This window comes from Siniperca chuatsi, linkage group LG13 (genome assembly GCF_020085105.1).
Source record: "Siniperca chuatsi isolate FFG_IHB_CAS linkage group LG13, ASM2008510v1, whole genome shotgun sequence".
NCBI classification, from domain to species: domain Eukaryota; kingdom Metazoa; phylum Chordata; class Actinopteri; order Centrarchiformes; family Sinipercidae; genus Siniperca; species Siniperca chuatsi.
The window spans coordinates 22,484,102-22,505,504 of record NC_058054.1 but is presented as its reverse complement, the minus strand read 5'-3'; the positions used below and the strand labels follow the sequence as shown (position 1 = coordinate 22,505,504).

The window sequence follows — 21,403 nt, the reverse complement described above, 5'->3', positions numbered from 1 at the left end:
TGTCAAGTGGAGCACTATACTGTAGTGCAAGTATAAAGCATAAAACTAAAAAATACTCAGGTAAAGTACTAGTACCTGAAATTGTACAGCATTTGAGTAAATGTACTTAGTTACTTTCCACCACTACCCTTTTTTTGTACAGGAAAAACTCAGAGAGCTGTTTTACAGCAGTGTCCAGTTTAAAGGGTTTAAATAAGGGTATAAATAGATGCTGACACATTGCAGTTATGATAAAACACAACATTGCAGCCACAGTTACAAAATAAACATATGGTATTGCAACATATTTTTGTGACATTACATGATAAAGCATTTTTGCTTATCACAAATAGGTCATGCAAAATGAAACAAAGGGTCAGTCACGTCTTTATTTGAATGTACGGACACACTAGTTTCCTTCTTTCTTTGCAGCTACGTGTTTACGCCCTCATCCACTGACGTTCAGAGATGACCACGTATTGGTTACTTGTTGGTTGTTCAAGGTAAAGCCCGAGTGGGTGGAGGAGGATTTCAGGAGCGGAGCAGTTCACTCCACTCAGAGCGCAAGAACACACAGAATCAGCAAGGGTACACACACACACACACACACACACACACAGACCTTCGGCGGATTATCACTACACTTTCATTTTTTTTTTTTTTTGCCGTCAAGTACAATCTGTTGTACTTTTTTTAACGAATCAGCTACTCTAAAGGATATGTTGATGGAAGTTCCAAAGAGCATTTTAATCCTTTTCTCCTGCATGTTGCTGGAACCCGTGAGTATATTTAAACACTTTTGACTTTTCTCATGACTTGAACTTGGGCTCGTTTTCAGGTATGTGTCAGTTGCTCGCCTGATTTGGCAACGTAAGACCACACGTAGATCTTTCAAGATCAAGTATATGTTGATGCGCGCACTGGTGCTCTCCTAAACCAGTTTTGGATGCAGGGCGCACCGACGTGCCCCAATGACATGCTTGATTCATTCACTAGTTAACATGTGTGGAGGGGCAGGGGAGCTATGGAGAGTTTATAGTGCTTTGGTAACTTTTTCATCATCATGTATTTTGATATTGAAGACATTTTAAAACAAATATTTTAACTTGAGCTTTAAAAAAAAAAGTTTTTGAGATCACACTGGGCACCAAAACAAAACAGTTGGCCAGACTGTGATTTTTATTTTTTTTTCCCAGTGACATTCATGTGTTTTGATTTCCTAGCTGATCTCTTTTCGTGAAAATAAATTGAACATGAATAACTAGAAGAAGTCACAAAGTGCGGGTGGGTCTCCCTCGTCTGCATCTGTACTCTCTGGTCTCCAGCTTCCTTATCCACAGCTGTCTGCTGTAGAGAGGAATGTATGATTCATGCTGGAATTCAGTTGGAGGTCACAGCCCATAGAATAGCATGCTGGCGTTTACATCTGCATTGTATTACATGTACACACACGCAGACTGTTTCAGTGCATCTGTGTAGAAGTCCTGTTATTACTGGCGGGGAAGGTGAAAGGGATGATTATGATCATAATCATGATGATGGAGTACGGAAAGTTTTCTCCTGATACTCCGACTTGCACTGCTTAAGGCAGCGCTGATCCATCACTGACAACATCTTCTCCAGTCATTGTCCAGAGGTGCACTGTGGGTGAAGTGCTGCGTAGCCTGAGGAGCGAGATAAATCATACCCTAAATGGGGGAGTCACCTTGTGTAGGGGGAGAAGCTGGAGTCATATGGGCTCATTTTGTGGCTAACTATAGCCACATACTACCAGTCTGATTAATGCCCACAGAGAGGAGACTCATCCCAAAACGTAGAGGCAATAAATCTTCTGGTCCTGCAGAGGGTCTCTGTATATTCTCTGGTGGTAAACCCTCATGGCTTCAGCTTCACGTTGAACCAGTTCATGGCTGAAGGCTCCCTTCACATCTCCAAAACACTCACATGCAAATCTAAGGAATATGATGGTTGAATCACAGTCAAAAGATTGATTTTGTGTCTGCCATGTGTGTCGGGCAGAGAGATTAATGGCAGCCCAGGTCAGCTCATCTCAGGAAGACCCCAGTGGAGACAATAGATGTGTTTGCCTTGAGATGCAAAGCGCTGTTGAGAGAGCACATGCAGCATAACTCATGCAGTCTTCTGTGCTTCACTAATGACCTGTGACAAATGACCTGTGACTGACACTTTAAAAATGTCACTGCGGCCTAAGAGATATATAGAAAACGTGTGTAAAATGTTCTCTTCACAGGTGTTTTCGATGCAGAGTCAGATGTGTGACATGATGAAGGAAATAGACAAGGAGAGGGACATGTGTGAGGCTCAGATCGAGAACAAAACCACAGGTACGTAGGTTTTTTTATTTGTTTTAAATGCTATTAAGAAACATAAAACAGTGAGTGTGCAATAATAAAACTTAGCTGATTTTATGTGTCAATTTATTGTTGATGAACGTGGAATTACATGTTGCTAAGTGTGAGTGTTGCGTACTCACAGCACGCAGCACATAATTATGTTCTACAGAGAGATAATTGTGCTTCATTGAGCTTCTAGTACCTCTGTGTGTAACCGAAACCTCACTGATCCGAACTGCAGGTATCACAAGACTGTTTACTTTCACACAATGAGAAAGTCATTAAACACTCATTACTTTTTTAATTTAGATATCATTCAGCTTCCTATAGATTCCATCAAATGTAAATGCTGCCAAACCCTCAGGGTGAGGGTGCAAATATCGCCTTGTAAACTGATTTTTCATAGTGATGAAATGCTGAGCAGGTGCAGATTTTAAAAGTGGTATGACCTGATTCTGCGACCAAACAAGTCACAGTGGTCTGTTGAATTCAAATAACAGTGTGTAACAAAGGACAGGGAGCTGTTTTATTAGTCATGGTGGCGGCGTGTTAACTCAGGTCATCCGCTGTTATGGACCCAGGGCTGTAACAACAGCTGACTTGAGCTGCCACGTTTTGGCTGCCATGGGAACTCCAGTGCTCAACCTTCACCTGAAGCAGGTTGCTGTTTGTCACTGAAATGGAGTTATCGCACAACAGTTTTAGACTTACAGTTTAAAAAAAAAAAAAAAAAAAAACTGTTGTTCTATGTCGTTATCTTGGAACATGTGATGTTTCCATATTTGGTAATTACGAACATGCCTTGCTTTGGCCTCTCTCTCTGTCAGGCTGCAGGGGGACGTGGGACAAGATCACCTGCTGGCCCAGCGCTGATGTTGGAGAGGTGGTCACCATCGCTTGCCCCAAATATCTCTTCTACTTCTCCAGGGACATTCCTACACGTAAAAATCAAGTTTATAGAATACTCTGTGTGTGTGTGTGTGTGTGTGTGTGTGTGTGTGTGTGTGTTTAGGGAAAGAAATGGGGAGGGAAGGAGGCAAGTCACAAAATACTGTAGATGTTTGTGTGATGGTCAGCAATCGCACAAGTTTTTGGGATCTTTTGGCAGAAAAGTTGAGGTAGACAGTGCGGTCGCGCATCACTCAGTGGTCTCTTGCTCTTAGACTTTATTCCACAATGACCCTTCAGGAAGGTATTTGGTCACAGTGTGACCTCAAGCACCGACGACCATGTTTCACAGCTGGTCGATGATGAATTGGTGACACTTTTGACTCAAACGTCACTGTGAGCTCAAAACGACCTTGACAAACACGTTTTTGGCCATAACTCAAAAATTGATGTGGTAATTAAGGCAAAATTTCACACAGATGTTTAATGGGTTACAGCGATGACGTGATGACATTTTTTACCCAAAAGGTCAAAGGTCAGCTTCACTGTGACATCATGATGTCCTGGAAGAACACGTTTTTTTGGCCATTACTCAACACCGTAACTCAGGAACAGAAGGGGAGATTGTGACCATATTTCACAGAATGGGTGACACTTTTGACTCAAAGGTCGTTGTGACGTCAAAATAGGTTTTTAGCCGTAGTTTAAGAATGAATTTGCTGATTCCAGATTTCACACACGTTGAATGAGACAACACAATGAGTATACAATAACTAGCACAGTGCGGGCTTTCCTCCATCTCGTCCTTTCACTTCCTGCCTCATTTTGAATTTCGAGCATCATCAGAATCACGTGACCTCAAACAAACAACGTATTGGAGCGCGCCTAGCTAATCGTGATGTATGTATCATCAATATAGTGATAACTTCCATTTAGCCAAAAAATACATTTATACCTTTTATTCACTTCATTCCAAGTATTCACTACATATATTATATGAGTCTGGACAGACATATTATATTATTATTATTATTATTATTATTATTATTATTATGTTAATATATTATACTGTTTTATTACATTGTATACTATAGTATATTTCTATATTAATACAGACAAACACTAAGTATTATTACTTAATCATATTATATATTATTCTTATAGTAGATCATCATATTACTCTACATATACTGTATTATACGTAGCTGACTTTGCTGGAACTATGTCACTTCACATCAATACTGCACTATTAGTTTAAGTACAACATTTGTCGTGAGTACTGTATATGTACTGCTTGCCTTGTTATTGTGAGTTTAATTGCTCGTATATAGTTTCTATTTTGATTTCCATCTGTTCCATTCATTCTTTTATTTTATATACTTCTATTTATTTATTTGTTTATCACTTTCTCTATTTATCTGTACTTGCAACACCTGAATTTCCCCTCTGGGGATCAGTAAAGGATGATCTTATCTGATCTGATCTTATAATGACAAAGGATCAAATAACTATGTGTAATGTGAAAAGGAGTCGCTCATAGTGACCCACAGAGAATTATCACTCAATTCTGCAGTTCCCTCGCAGCTCTATGGAACGTTTTAACATCTTTTCGCTCATTGTTTTGGTTTTATGGCCCACAGCTTTACTGTTTTGTGTCACTCTCATCGCTCTCATCAGGTGGTTTCCAGCCACAGACAGCTGTTTTCAGCGTAAAAGCTCTAAAAAACGTTAGTAACTACTTTTGCTGGTGAACATAGCGAGCATTTAGCTGCTAAAGAGGCAGTTATTTCCCTCAGTAGTTGATGGAGACCAAAACGTAATATTGGACTTACATTCACCAGAAACACAACTCTAAATGAATAACGTTAACTTAATGTTGCTCAACTTTATAAATTGATAATATGTCAGTGCCGTGTTTATAGCTTTGAACCTATTTCTGTCTTTATCAAAACTGGGACAAACCGACATATAATGATACTCATCTCCCTGATCACCTGTCAAACGTCAAGTACAAAGTCCTGAAACATAATCGTGTAAATATATAGTACCTTCTTTGAAATTGGGAAATTATGACTACCTCACCTTAATTGCGACAGATTAGTTCTGTACACAGGGCTAAGCATATTAAGATATTTTCGAAAAACAAAATCAGTCTTCTTAAACAGCCTATTTACTGTATATTACACCAAGGATTACTGTATCACATCCATATCCTCGACTCAAAGATGAGCTTGAAATTTAATATAAAGGATGCCTATTCATGGAGGAAGGAGTTATGTTTTCAATATTTCAAAGAATGACAGATGCTGCTCATCTTGATCCTTCCTTAACCTCCCTTTTGTTGTTGATGTTCCAAACATTCCCTGCTGTTTAGTCTTTGTCAGTATCATCACTCTCCATATTTGAGACCAGAAACAGGAATTATGAAGTACACTGAGCATCCGAGCGGCTCACCCGAGCGTCGTTTCTATCTTTCCTGACACCCCGTATCATATATTACAAAGAATACAGTAAAACTCAAATCACATGGCACAGTTGAGTCACAAAAAGATAAACAACTTCTCATGCCAGCACCATCCACCCATCAAAGACACATTCTGTTGATTTTTCCTCCTTTAATCTCAGCCTCACAGGGAAGTATGAATAATTATGTGTAAGGAAAACCACTGTCTTTACTGGCTGAATTGCAGTGTGTTTGTACAGTAGTTCCTGAGATTATTCCCCTCTGAGTTTCCTGTATATCTCCATTTGTCTTTGATTACCGCACTGACGGAGTTGTTTATTTGTATTCAGCTGGCAGAGAGGCCTCAATTTCAACTTGGAACCTTGAGAATGTTCCTTTGTTGGAGTTGAGGCAGCTTGAAATTAGCTCGTAAAAACACGGGTATAGTTCTTTGATAAGTACTAATCAATGGATCAGATAGCTATGTGTTCTGTGTAGGGGTATGACGAAATATCGTCTCCATATATGTGGCGATATTTCTCGTTGAGCTGAAAAGCTGTCTCGCAGAGTAGTAGCCCATCCAGCTGCAGCCAGCATGACGTCGGAGTCTGACGATATTAGCATTGAAAATGCCCCCGCCACTTTTAAACTGTTTGTGTGGCAGCATTTTGGGTACCCAGTGGAAATAATAAACGGAAACAGAGTGACAGACAAGACACGAACAATATGTAAGCACTGTAAGAAAACATTGCCATACACCGCGGCAAACACGAGCACTATGCAGAGACACCTACAGAACCCACAGCTCTATACTAAAATCCCCTGCGTCTGTGAAGAAAACACTGAAAGGCCAGGCACTGACTAATGCCTTTGCACCTCAACTTCTACAGTCAAGTCCTAGAGCCATTGTTTTGAGACTCAGTCAAATAAAAGACTATTTTTCTAGTCATATATTTCATCATTGAAGTTTTCTTAAAAGTAATGTTAAAATATCGTCTTGTTGTCGTGAACCCAATATCGTGTATCGTCTCGTCTTGTGAGCTGAGTGTATTGTCACACCCCTAGTACTATGTGTCAGTTATAGTGACAAACCCACAGAGAATTATGTAAACTTGGCTTGGTTATTCAGCTCTACAGAGCTTTTTAGCTTTTTAGCCTTTTTGGCGTATTGTTTTGGTTTTCCCGAACTCTCACCTTATAAACCTTGTTTCAAGATGCAGCTGGCAGCTTTTTTCAGCAGAAAGGCTCTATGCTACCTGCCCAGCACCAAATGGCTAACATACAAAGTTAGGAACTAGCTACTGTAGAACTGTAGCATTTAGCAGAATGTAGCGTTTAGCAGCTAAAGAGCCAAGATATTTTTGTCAATGGTTGATGGAGAACCAAAACAGAGCTAAAACGAGAATTAATTTTGATGAACTTACATTCATCAGGGGGCCAGAGACAGGACTCCAAATGAATGCTAATGTTGCTTTGTGTTAGTTGGATGCATAAATATACAACTGTTTGCTAACACGTTCGCTTTAACAACTTTATAATGTGCCAATATGTTAAATGTTGTGTTTTAAGCATGTTCAGCAAGTGGCTGAAAAATCAATGAATGGAGCTTTGGTGTAAAAAAATGCATACCTACCTCTTCTACATTGCATTTAAAGCGGTCTGCTAATGAAAACTCTTAAAGGTCGAGAACATGTTCACTGCACACAAACAATTTCACAAATTCAGCCCATAGATGTTCCATCACCTTTGCTGTAAGTATAAATTTAAAGACTAGAGCTGTAAGTGATTGCAGTGCTTTTACACATGTGAGTGGCTCTGCAGACATGGTGAGGGGGTTCCTGCCCCCGGAATCTAACCAGTATTTTCCCTGTCTTATTGAGGACATGAGAGGGACTCAAACCGAAGATTTATCATCAGCATGTGAAGGCTCAGTGCAGAGGAGAAGTGTTTTCTGGGAAGCTGTGATGTGACCCAGATGGGAGATGGTGTGACCTGAGAGAGGAGAGCACTCTAGGGAAAAGAGATGAAGAATCACCAGATTTATGGGGTTGAAGGCAGAAGAGGTATTTTTCACTGATATGTTAAAGGTTCACATGATCATCAGGCCCCCACTGTGCCGGGACCAGGCTTAAGCAAAGGGGCCTTAAAAAAAAGATAAGTGATTATAAGTGACCTTTTCTGCACTGATGTGCATTATATCAATTATGCAGTAAATCAACAAATCAGTGCAGGTCTCTGCTGGTTCAACCTACTCTGCTCTCAGGTCATGTAAGGAGGACTTCATTAAAGGATGATTAATGGTCTGGGATTCTGTGCCTTGTAAATTACTGCTGCAGTTGGGTGAGATCCTTGTATGTCCAAATGTGAGCATTACAGGAACTAAGACAAACAGCCTTGTTTGTGTAGCTTGACCACTATACATTTAGCAGTTTATTCATTTTATTTTGAGAAGCTTTCGGAAACCCTGAGAGGTTAGAGAAACATTAGGTACATTTTTCAAGAAGTTGCCCTTTTTGTCAATTTAGCTTCACTTTGTATTCACTGTCAATTGCAAAAGACTCAAGTTATTGACACATCCCGAGCCATTCATTTTATAAGCCTCACACACACAAAAAACAAGCATTACGAAACCTGGCGCCACAGAGATTCAGGGCCAAGTCACAAATTTAGTTGAGATAGAGTTTGCCATTCTCATGAACTCTTTACCTAGTAGGTCTTACACAAACACAGAGTCATTCATCTCTTTCAATAACACGGGCGACTCACCCTCTCTGCAAGCTCAGAGTGACAGAGTGCCTGGCTGTCAATGTTTTCACGTACATGCCGTAATATTCAGTTGAGCTGAAGCTTATCATTGTATACTAATATGAATCTTCCTCCAAGATATAATTAGGAAGGGAAAAGCATTTGACTATACAACATTGACAGAAAAGCCAAAATTTAAAAAAAAAAAAGCTTTGAAATTAAAACAATGACGGGGTGATTAACTCGTTTGAGCTCTCCTCGTTGTCGTGCCTGACATTGAAAATCCTTGCAGTCATGTTTTGGGGGATGATGAAAGCATTCTTCTGGCATTCCCTCAAACAAGCCAAATCCAGTGGTGGCATGGGCTGAAACAGCAGGGGCTTATCATTGCCTTTGTGTCTTGTCATGTTGTTTGGGGAAGCTAAGCCTCCGTCTTCTCTGCAATACGCCACTAAGGTATTTGTGAGCTGACCATATTTTAATGCCAAATAGATTCTAAGACTTTGGATTGTTGGTAATTTCCCAACTTAGTCTTGATTTGATAGTGGCTGTGGAGCGATATGGTTGGGAAATGTGTGGAATGTCCTACATTTAGATTTCTGGATTAGATATGCCTCATAAATGTTGTAAGAAGGATTTTCAATCTAATTAATGATTAGTGGCTCATCTGAACATTGAATTTTCTTCCTGTTATTCAGGAAAAACTCCTAATCTATAGCTCTACATTTTGCCCAACATCTGTACATGTAGCACTTTTAAAGGAAACTATATGATCTAATGGTAAAATGCCTTTTTAAAGGATTTTGATATGCAAAATGAGAGTTTTTGTGAATTACTTGTGTGCACTCTAGTCTATGTCACACCTTCATCTTTCAGTTTTCTTTTAAGATTATTCTTTGGCATTTTAGCCTTTATTGACAGATATATGAAACAGAGAGGAAACATGCAAAAAGAAAGGGGGATGAGATCAGGCTCTCTCTGGGAGTACAGTACATTTAAACATTATTAAATTAATACTCTGCAACCCCAAAATAGAGCAAGCTCTAGTTACCAGATATATTTCATAATCTAGATCTATAACCAAATCACACATCCTGTTGTACTAGGATGTGTGATGGCCATTTGCCAATGTGTCACTGTACAGTGGCAGTAATTGCAGTTACCTTATGCACTCTAGCTGTAGCTGGCTGGATTGAACTCTCTGGGTCTGTCTGACCATGTGCCCTGACGTCTTGGTTACTTTGATTCAGTGGGACACTCTAAACTCTAAACTAAAGCACCTCAGTGTGTTCGCGTGTGATAGATCCGACCTGCCTTGCCTTGCCTTGCCTTGCCTTGGTTGGAAATAATGTTGTTTCCGTATTGTAGACTAATACATATTAATGATAAACAATGGGTAAAAAACAAAGTCAAACCTCTTTCCTACCACAAATATTAGTGCACCATGCATATAAATCCCTGTAAAAAGTCATTTGAAATTGAACTGATGGTTTTTATTATGCCTAATTTTAGGGGTTGCTGCAGCCCCCTCAGCACCCTTACTTCCTGCGTCCATGGATGAGATGCAACAAAGTTCCCCTGATCTTAACCACCAGGCTACCACGAAGTATATTTCAATTGGTTAAGTGATGCACAGTTACTGAAATAGCTCTTTGAACATTTACTTTGGACAATTTCTTAAAAAAAACATGGGACAGAGTGCAATAAAGAGCATTAATCTGATTTTAATGTTGCTTAAGTGACATAAATACTAAATAATACTTACTACATTTTTTGTAAAATGCGCTCACTGTGCAGCTGTCATTTACTGAGAAGTAGCTGTATACATAATGCAAGGGAGGGAGTGAGACAAAACACAAATATACAAATCCATTCACTTATTTATTCACTTATTTATTTGTATCTGTATCCATTCATTCAATCGGTCCTATTTGTTCTTTGCTCAAGCCTACTGTACCCTACAGATCTCTAGCGAGCTCTAGCCTCAGAGCTCTACTCTGCTCCTCTAATCTCCTCGCAGATGAAAGTGCCTTCTCCTCTTTTTATGGTCAGTCTAATGCACTTGGACCTTTCACTTATGCCCCCATGGGCAGGCCAGAGTAAAAATATCTCTCTGCTCGACTGTTGGCCTCCTGGTGTGTGCGCAGCCTGAGAGTAATTATGAAACAGATGGAGGCAAATACACATGGGAACCGTCTTGGCAACTCTGAGCCAGTGGGACGACTGATCCCCTTCAGTCATTCCTTCCATTTCCTTTTAGTTTGTGTGTGAATTCCAGTGAGACACATACATCTCAGTGTGACATAATTAAGTGCGAGTAAATGTAGAAGAAGTTTTTACTTTTAACTGAACCACAGTGAATCTGCCACAGCAATTTGTTGTATTCTTGCAAGAGCAATGTTGAATATTCCCTCTGTCCCTCTCATTAGGTAATCTGTCAAAGACCTGCACTGAGGATGGCTGGACCCCAATCAGCATAGACTCCTATACAATGGACTGTGGATACAATCCCAACAGCACCATGGATGATAATATGGTCGGTATGGCAACCATCGGTATGGTTCCCGCAACTCCTCCAGCCCCACGTGGCTACTGGCTTCATGTTCAGTGCAATATGAGCTGTTTTCAGTGAGTGTAACTGAATATGTTTTTGCAGGGAGAATTCTTCAACGCTATCAAAGTGGGTTACACCATTGGTCACAGTGTGTCGCTCATTTCTTTGACGATCGCCATCATCATACTGTGTCTCTTTCGGTAAGGAGATCAATCAAAATGCTACTTAATGTCCCTGCGTAAAGACAATTAAACACCTTTTTCCATCATTTAGAGTGATAAAACCCTCTCATTTCACACCATACTTCCTTGTTTTATTTTTATAGAGGTTTTACAGTGTTTTTCACACAGTAATGTGACTGCCAGATTTTGTGGGACAAGACGTCCAAATTTGACATTATCTGCTGTTGCAACATTTCTCAAACAAAGCGGTCAACTGCAAGCAGCCATAAAGTCAAACCACTTAGACGGGCGCTGTTGTTCACTGCATGTTCCTTTTTTACCTTCAGTCCTGGGGTTGCAGAGAGTGTGTGTGTGTGTGTGTGTGTGTGTGTGTGTACGTAGGTATGACACAGATCATTAGAATAAGTTTAAAAGTACAATGTGTAAGATTTGGCCAAAATCTTAGTTTAAAGTAGGGTGGGAGGAGGTGAAATGCTGCCCCCTATTTGTTTGGAGCATATGGCCAGGAATTACACATTGCTACTTTAAAGGTTCCATGTGTAAGATTTAGGGGGCTCTATTTGCAGAATATGGTGATAATATTCATAAGTATGTTTTCATTAATGTATAATCACCTGAAAATAAAAATTGTTGTGTTTTCATTACTTTAGAATAAGCCCTTTATATCTACAGAGGGAGCGGGTCCCCATCCACGGAGTCCGCCATGTTGCACCGCCATGTTTCTACAGAGCCCAGAACAGACAAACACTGACTCTAGATAGGGCCTTTCACAGCCACCGTAGTTTCTCCTACACGCTTGGAAGGGGAGGGTGATGTGAGCGGTATTCAAATGGTTTCAACCCAGTCTGTTCAGTTGGGTGTGTTTGCATTTGGAGTGTTTGTGTGTTACGGGCTAAACAACAAGTGATGTGTTTACTCCTCTGGCTTATAAAATGCTGATGGTTTGGACTCTCAAGCAGAGACACAGGATGTGAACAGTGGTTGCTGTTTATGTTCAGCTGCAGATGCTGTGTTCAGGCAGCCGGTTGATGTTGTGTGTCATCACACCCGTCCTGCTGGGATGACTCGCCTGATGGGTTTACACAATTCACCCCCCAATCATAAGCTCACCGGGAAGGCATTTGTTTGAGAACACCCAGAAGAGAGAATTTACATTAGTGACATTTTCTCTGCAAAAACCCCTGATTTGTTCTTGTTTACCTCTGTGCTGAATGTCAAGTCAGAGTTTTTCACATTCGTTTCTGCCTGATAAATATATGTTTCACTGGAAAACTACAAAGTATGAAACATACATAGCTTTTCTTGACAATTGCAGGGTTTATATGTAGCTTGACATTTAGATAAGACAGTACAGCACAGTAGGAGCACATTACAAGCCATGTACAGGAAGTGCTTATAATGACTACTCTCCTCAGCTAAAACACACATTCTTTCTGTGAATGTTTTCCCCACGTAAATTAAGTCAGTGAAGTTTCTGGTGAATATTTTCTTGATATATATTCCAATTGCATGCTTTGGTGCCATAAACACATACTTTATCAGATGATTTTTGGGATAGGTCATGTAAGCAGTTCATTGGAGATCTTTAACTAGAGGGAATTCATTAAGAGAATTATGCGTGTTGTTTTTCCTTCTCGATTTAAATCATCTGACTGTTTATTTGTCGTCTTTTACAGGAAGCTGCACTGCACGAGAAACTACATCCACATACATCTGTTTGTGTCTTTCATACTGAAAGCCGTGGCTGTTTTCATCAAGGACGTGGTTCTGTATGACGTCGGGGAGACAGACAATTGCCAGTCATCTGTGAGTGCGCTGCACACTCTGTGCTCCTGAAGGCTCCCATCTCACTCGCCAACATGTCCATTTTATTAGTGAAGCCATACATTTTATTGATTTTCTTCCCTGCATAATCAAAAGTCCTGCATCATAGATCAAGTTAACTCATCCATCTGATGTACGAGCAGCAGCCGGCTGTTAGTTTCTGCCCACAGATGAGGCAAACTGCATCACTCAGACTTTACTGACTTTAATGCTTTGTCTTGGCGTTTACTTAACGTCCGAGCGCTCAAGTGCTTGTGGGTGTAGCAGTGTTTGCCAAGTCCCTTCCACCCCTGAGACGACGTTTCCTCATTCATCTGTCCAGCAGGATGTTGTGAGAGTTCCTGTTTGCTGAACATTAAGCCTGAACTACAGAGAGCTTTGTCAATAAATCACAATCAGAGTTTTGATATCTAGTTTTAATCACGTCGTCTCGACAACATGATCATAGTGACAATATGAAAACGCTGTAAGTGCTACATTAAGATAAGGAGTTGGATAAGCTGCTGGATTGGGTATAGTTTGATATAATAAGGCTATTTTGTTCTTATTTGATTGATCGAGTCACCAGCGTTAGTGTCTCAGATCTTGCTCCAGCTGTATCCATCGCTTTATTACCAGAGAGGATTAGATCAGCAGACTGTAAATCATCTGCTTTACTATCTCTAAGTGCTGATTGTTAATGGCTGAGTTTAGTTTCCTCTTCAGGGTATATAGATTGTCCTGGTCCAAACACAGCTGCAAACCCTCTCAACTGTTTTTAAACTCAGCAATAAAGAAGAAAAAAAAAACGTTTGTAGAAAGCAACATATTAAAGGGGAACTCCACCGATTTTAGTTAAGGTCTTTATTTGTCATATGCACAACAATTACAGTCGTTGGTAATGAAATTCTTGATTTCAGGCTCCCTCCGACAATGCTCATACAAAATGTAGAAAAGAAAATCACACAAGTAAAACGAGAAATAGAGAAAAAGAGACTCTGAGACAACAACAGAAATAGTGCAGAAGTTAAACTATATGAATAAAATAATTAAATTCAATTTGTTTATATAGCGCCAATTCATAACAGAAGTTATCTCATTGCACTATTCCTATATAGCAGGTCTAAACCGTACTCTTTATAATATTAATTACAGAGACCCAACAAATCCCACCATGAGCAAGTATTTGGCGTTAGTGGCAAGGAAAAACTTCCTTTAAGAGGCAGAAACCCTTGACAGAACCAGACTCAATGGTGGGCGGCCATCCGCTGGGGGGTTTGACCCATATTAGTGACTAAAAGTCTGGATATCTCAGCCTGCTTCTTCGATTTTAACAATTATTTTTTTATCTGGCTCTCATGAGTCCTCTAGCTTTATGGAAGTGCAATACAAGATTCATTGGAGCGCCCCTTTAAAGTGAGACTGTATGTAACTTTTGAAAGAAGAAATAAAACAATTTTCCTCTTCCAAATGAAATGTTTAATTTATAAGCAGTACAAGCAATACAAACAATGCATTCAGAAGTTTTACCTCTACAACTCTTCTCATCTTGAGTTACTGTTATACTTTGTTTTATAGTTTACCCTTACCCCGTGATTGTCACTTGTGGCCTCAGTCTCAGTGGCCGTTGTTCAGGAAATGTCACATAGTCTAGCTTTAAGCTCTTCAGTAGCTGTTGCAGAGCAGGCGTTGCGGTGGATCAGCGTGCTACTCACCATGTATCTTCAATGTTACACCTACTGAGTCACCAACAACAGTATCTTCCCATTGTACTGTGAGGGGCTTTAGATATAAAAAAACAATATGATACACTTTGATTGCAGATTTAATTAGTCTGGCAGTCATAATCCTTATGATCAGCACAACCATAAGGAAACCCATGTAGACTTTGGTCTAATTGTATCATGCTCATATTAATGATAATGACTGTCTCCTCACTGCTGCTTCTGATAAGTGACTTGCTAAGTCTAGCACAATCGTAATCTTGTGAGTCATCAATATTAATTTTAGAGCAATTTACTAAAAACCTTCTCTATGTAGCTTCATCCACTGGCAACAACATTTGTCTTACTCATTTGAATTGTAATGAAATTGCATTTATCTACAGTCACTGGCAATGCAATAAGCCACTAACATCCTGGTTCTCCTGTAGGTGGGCTGCAAGGCAGTGATGGTCTTCTTCCAGTATGGGATCATGGCAAGTTACTTCTGGCTGCTGGTGGAGGGCCTCTATCTCCACACTCTGTTAGCCGTTTCCTTCTTCTCTGAGAGGAAGTACTTCTGGTGGTACATCCTGATTGGTTGGGGTATGTGCCGACCTCCTCTGCCATATGTTGATGAATACAGATAGCTCACATAAGGAGATTTGATCTATCCAAATCATCAAATGCCCATCGAGTCACAATCACCAGGCAACCTGAATGTCTGTTTTGTCTTTACTTCAGCAGCCACAACATACATGATCATATGTAAATGAATTTATAAGTGAGGTTTTATACATCCACAGGAAAATTCTGTGCCTTACCATTTGCATATGAATGAGTCTTGCTGGCAGTTTTAGATTAGCAGCAGCAGGCAGCTGCCACTCCGCTCTTGTTATAATTCAGTCCTGCTTTTGGTGCTTTTGATGCTCTTGATTGGAAAATAGTTCCTTTAACAAATGCATGCATCTATGGAAGACGTAATATGTGAATAAAATGAATTCCTCCCCAAACTAAGAGATCAGACAATTTAGACTTGAACTTTTGATATTTTTAATGGATAGATACATTTGGCAACAAGGATGCTTTTTGACAGCTCTTTTCAAATTGTATATATTCATCCAGAAGTACTGACTGAGCCCTTGAGGACTTTCATCTTAGAACTATTTTTTTTTAAATGTATATTCAACAACCATTCCCCAAATTTCTGATGTTCTTTTTTCCATCACACCCATAAAGTAACTCTATAAATAGGCCTGAAATGTTGTGTCTGCCAGCTGGAAAATGGAAACAAGCCTGTGACTTTCCTGCAGATACCCAGGATGAGCCAATATTGGCACAGAGCACATATGGGTCCAGTTAAAAATGATAAGCATACCCAAAATGCAATATTACTTTAGTTATAAAATCATCAAAAAGATTAACAGTGTACACACGCTCAAGGCTCAGTCATATTTGGTGGTGTTGAGTCAGTGTGGTGTTCGTTTGAACACAGTGGACAGAATTAATAGTTTCTCTCTGTGACATAGAGATTATTTTAATGTTGAAATAACTTACAACCAATTCTGTTTATGTTTCTTGTTTGCAGGGGCTCCAACCATCTTTATCTCAGCGTGGGTGATTACAAAGGCTTATTTAAATGACCCTGGGTGAGTTAACCATTTGTCTTTGTTTTAATCTTGTTGATTAAATGTATTTATCAGTGCAAGTGATTTAAAATGGGTACATATGCAGATGCAAATAAACATTACACACTCAAAAAATAACATCTAGGTTAGTGTGATGATTAATAGCTGGTCTCAGTGGACGTCTGAGGTGAACTATTAATCTGCAACACACAAAGTAATTAGCTACCTCAGACAAGAGCTGAGCATTTCATGGCCCTACAAAGCCAAAATGCAGTAACTATATATTTGTTCAAAATGAATTAAGACCAGACTTTTTGAAATGGGTTCTACCATATAAGAATTATTACATCATTATCTCACTTTAAAAATCTAAATCACTCTGTTTTGTTAGTCTGTGGGCTCTAGAACCTACCAGACAGCTAAAACAAGAGAGCTATGTTAAGTTAAGCTAGCTAGTGAGATAGCCACAGATAGCTTTAGCTAAATTTCCCTACTTTTTTCCTGTAATTGAAAACATGTGTTTTCATTATCTGACATGTTAGTGATACAGTGTGGTATCCCACATAAATTAGGCAGTAGCTAAACCCCATTATGATGGAGGAAAAAAACAAAACACCAGTTACCAGCCCTGCTAAAAGATAAGTAGCCTAGCTTAGCAGAATAAGTTAGCACCACAGCCTCTGACTCTACTGAAATTCATGTGATTCAGTGTGGTTAAGCTACATATAATATTATATTTAAATATAATAAACTATAGATTAATTTATTATACTAGTTCATTAGTTCAAATGGACAAGATAAAAAGAACACATTTTGTTAGATACTGTGTTTACCCTGCACCCTTTAGATTGTCCAAAGGTAGAGTGCAGTAGGCTATCAGAATTTAAGGTAATTATGTAAGAATGTTTCTGTTTCTGAAGTTACTGCTCTCTGCTTTTGTAGCACAGTTCAAGGGTTTGCTTTATCTTAATTAGTGTTTTTATTTTGTTTGTATTTACTCTGACAGATGCTGGGAGATAATCGATCTCGGACCATGGTGGATCATCAAAACACCTATTGTAGTCACCATACTTGTGAGTCGCAATGCCTGTTCATGAGTAACATTTTATATACAGCTCTGCATAATGCAGTCACATTAACAGTCTCTTACTCTCTCGGCAGGCAAACTTTTTCCTCTTCATCTGTATAATCCGGATTTTGCGTCAGAAGATGAATTGCCCCGACATCGGAAGAAAGGAATCCAATCAGTACTCGTAGGTTTTCAGTGCAGAATGTCAACACCTCTATCATAGCATGGGTTACAGTCATTTCTTATCAGATGACATTGAATACATTATTTTTATGTTGTTGATGGTGACAAGTATAGCCTTGACTCTAGCTTTTGTGGGTGAACACAAGCCTTCTCTTCACTTTTTCATGTTTCCACTTTTTTAGGAGACTGGCTAAATCCACTTTGTTGTTGATACCTCTCTTTGGCATAAACTACATCATTTTTGCCTTCATCCCTGACCACATCCACCCACAAGTGAGGATGGTAATCGATCTTATCCTGGGGTCATTTCAGGTAACGTCTCATAACAGCATAGCCTACAAGGTGTTAGGCAGTCTGTCGGCAACATTAACTTTCCAAATGTCAGATAGAAGCGGCCCTACTTGATGAATTAAGGGATTTGATGTACCTAATCCTTCTTTTGACTAATACAGGAATGTCATCTTGTGTTTTGGGCAAAATTTGTGCCACAAATATGGCACCAGATAGAAAGTCCTTTGATTCAGTGAAGTTACATGAAAACAGCTTGGTAGCATGAAGACGGTTTGCCTGATTAAGCAAGTGAATGGTTTGTTTAGCTGACATGTTTCATTTTGTATGTTTGAATAATGAGGTTGCTGATATACTGAGTATTAAATTGAATGTGAATGCTGAGAGCCAAGTGCAATAATGGAAACCTAGCGATGGAAAGTATTCTTCATTTATAACCATTTTAGCTCAGAATGATATCTCCTGGGAACATTTCCCAGCGATCTAAATGATGAACCTCCTGTATGAGCCTAAAGTTGGTCATAATCTTTCCATCATTATTCACACGCAAACAGTTTGAGTGTTTCCCCAGCTGTACTGTCACATGGGTATGTCTTTTCAACATCAGCTCTTAAGGGGCGGTATGTTTTATCTTCTCTCTTTTTCAGGGATTTGTTGTTGCGGTTTTGTACTGCTTTCTGAACAGAGAGGTGAGTAAATTCAAACAAAAAAACCCCCAGCTCTTTAAGATGTTTACTCCTATGTGTCATACCCTCTTAACGCCCCCTTTTCATCCTGTTTGTCCACCTCCTCGTCTCTCCTGCAGGTACAGGCGGAGATTAAGCGTAAGTGGCGGAGATGGATGCTGCAGAGGTTCCTGGGTGCTGACACTAAGTACCAGCAGCCGTCCATGGGCAGCAACGGCAACAACTTCAGCACCCAGATAACCATGTTTACCAAATGCAGCCCTACAACACGTCGGGCATCTGAGTGTCAGGAGCAGCTCTCTACCATCTGAAACCCATCTGAAGTTAACTCCCCTCTTTGTTTTTATTATTATGTAATGAATGCGTGGCTCATGTGCACTGTTCTAATGCAGTTGATATTGGTCACTGAAGGTCAATTTGACATTTTAGTAGTGAAGCTAATATTTGTTCATTGTAACTTTATCCATTACCTGTCAAAAGTGACATGTGAAAGTGACCAGGGTGGAAAGGCATCTGAGACCTCTTTCGAATCAAAGCACCGGTTTAGTAAATGGGTTAAGTTATTACCTTTACATGAAGAATTCATTTCCAAAAAACACAACAAAGAACATTGTCATTTTCTCAGGCTGTTCTAATGTAGCTTTGATCAGGAAGGAACTTCCATTGTACCGGAGGTTGACCGAACTGACTGGCGGGGATCTGATATTCACATAAAGGCCAGTGTCACACTGATATATAGGCAAACAGTGTTGTTCCTACTACAGTGTAAAGCTTTGTTGAGATCACATGATGAGTCAACCTGAACTGGCTACTGACAAGGTGTTGAAAATCAATTCTCAGAATAACATTAACTAAGTCTTTTAGAGGAAATGCACTACAGAATATTGCAGGGAGAAAGATCTTCATGACCACTATGTGAATTAAAGGGAAATGGCGCTCTTGGTCAATGTTTTCCATCTAATGTTAAGCAATAGATAGATGGAGCCAGAGACAAGCTGTGTCCTATAAGAAGCAAGATGTTTATTAAAAGGGTGTGTTACACAACAGGACTCCAAGCACTTAACCTAATGGCCCATGTTGTTTAGGGGACCAATGGTAACATTAATGACACTGTCAGGCTGTCATGAGCAGTAGTCACTGAGGAGGACTCTATAGCATAACCAGCATACTGGATGTTCCTATCCTGTCTATGACAGTTTTATACGGGGCATACACTCTACTAAATTACTGCCGGATAACATTCCAGAGGAGACGCTAAAGCTCCCGCTTGTGAAATTTATCTCAGTTTACAAAGGCTTTTAGTTTTGTTTGAGTGCACAGTCACTCAGTAGATGTTCATTTTTACTATTTCTGCAACTAATGGACCAGATGTATTCCATTATTAGTCTACAATACACAACATTGTGAATACATACGTGGCAACAGTGATTAACTTCCATTAACTCATTTGCATGGACAATTCATTTCATTGCATTGAGTGCTATTTTTCTATTCTATTCTATATTTAGATTAAATACATATGTTATTGTACCATACTGTGGATGGCAATGTCGGTCGGTCGGCCCACCACTTTGGTCCAGACTGAAATATATCAATAACTACTGGATTGATTGCCATAATATTCTGTACAGACATTTATGGTCCCCAGAGGATGAATCCTAATGACTTTGATGATCCTCTAACTTTTTATCTAGCGCCTCCAGCTGGTCAAAGTTTCCACTTATCTAGTGAAATATCATCATCTATAAGATGGATATATTTTTACAGACGTCCATTATTCCCAGTAGATGAATCCTAATGACTTTTCCTCTAGCACCACCATAAGGTTCACATTTGTGGTTTTGAGTGAAATGTCTCAACAGCTACTGGATGAACGTTTGTTCAGACATTCAAGTTCCAAACCCAGATGAATTGGAATTATTATGGTTATGCCTTAACTTTTTATTTAGCACTGTCAACAGGTAAAAAAATTCAATTTGTGCAATACTTTGATTTATCTATACTAAATAGATGCAAAACTAGCACAGCCTCGCACTAAACACAAAGTTGTACTTTGTGTTTAGTGCTAATTAGCAAACGCTAGCATGCTAACACGCTAAACTAAGATAGTGAACATGATAAACATTATACCATCTAAACATCAGCATGTTAGCATTGTCATTGTGAGCATGTTAGCATGCTGGCATTAAACTCAAAGCACTGCCTCACACAGATGCTAGCTTGGCTGTAGATTCTTATTCTTGTTTGATGTAATAGGATGTATTAAGCTAATGGCACTACGCATGATGATTGTTTTACCCTCTGTCTCACTCTCTCTCTCTCTCTCTGGGTGTGTGTGTGTGTGTGTGTGTGTGTTTAATAATGTTTTCAAACATTTATTTTAAGTGACCTCCTGGTCAAAAAAGACATTTTCAGACGGTAATGTGTAGAGGCAGTGACAGTGTCACCTTTCATGTGGGAGTCATGTTGAAGTTTGATGTTTACTTTTTGTTGTACCAGTGTGTGTAAAATGGAAACTGAACTTAAACTTACTGAAAGTACCTCAGACTTATTGTCACACATGTATATAATATCACACTATATAATGTGAAACTGTAAATACCGCTAAAGAATTGGTTTATGATGTGTTTTGTGGTGATGACTAATAGTGCTCAGGTGTCAACTGGCAATCAGTGTTTACATTTAATACTCTACGTTCCTCACTCATGCTATTTGTATAATGTCAATAAAGTGTCTCTTATTTGTTGCCATGTAAATCTTGTGTAAATATGGTGCGCTGCACAGTATGTGGAATCAGCTGTAAAAATGTCAGATGACGATGAATAAAACCATTTGCACTGTGGACAGGCCTTCTGTGTTGTTCCAACTAAAAGTGAGACTCGTCACTTAAAGCAATACAAT

The 21,403-nt window shown here is 39.4% G+C and overlaps 1 protein-coding gene across 2 annotated transcripts; it reads left to right on the top strand.

Moving 5' to 3' along the window:
- The first annotated feature begins 425 nt into the window (after positions 1-425).
- LOC122887068 (vasoactive intestinal polypeptide receptor-like) lies at positions 426-21,344 on the top strand. 2 transcript variants are annotated; one of them, XM_044219910.1, is made up of 14 exons: positions 426-758; positions 2,231-2,324; positions 3,161-3,274; positions 7,545-7,727; positions 10,839-10,945; positions 11,066-11,163; positions 12,822-12,951; positions 15,101-15,254; positions 16,237-16,297; positions 17,283-17,349; positions 17,438-17,529; positions 17,711-17,840; positions 18,464-18,505; positions 18,622-21,344. In XM_044219910.1, exons 4-14 carry the CDS (start codon positions 7,688-7,690, stop codon positions 18,811-18,813), a joined length of 1,113 nt encoding a protein of 370 aa, XP_044075845.1. In that variant the 5' UTR covers positions 426-758; positions 2,231-2,324; positions 3,161-3,274; positions 7,545-7,687; the 3' UTR covers positions 18,814-21,344. The 2 variants fall into 2 exon arrangements, with proteins under 2 accessions (XP_044075845.1, XP_044075844.1); XM_044219909.1 differs by lacking the exon at positions 7,545-7,727 and having other exon boundaries at positions 430-758.
- The last annotated feature ends 59 nt before the right edge of the window (positions 21,345-21,403 follow it).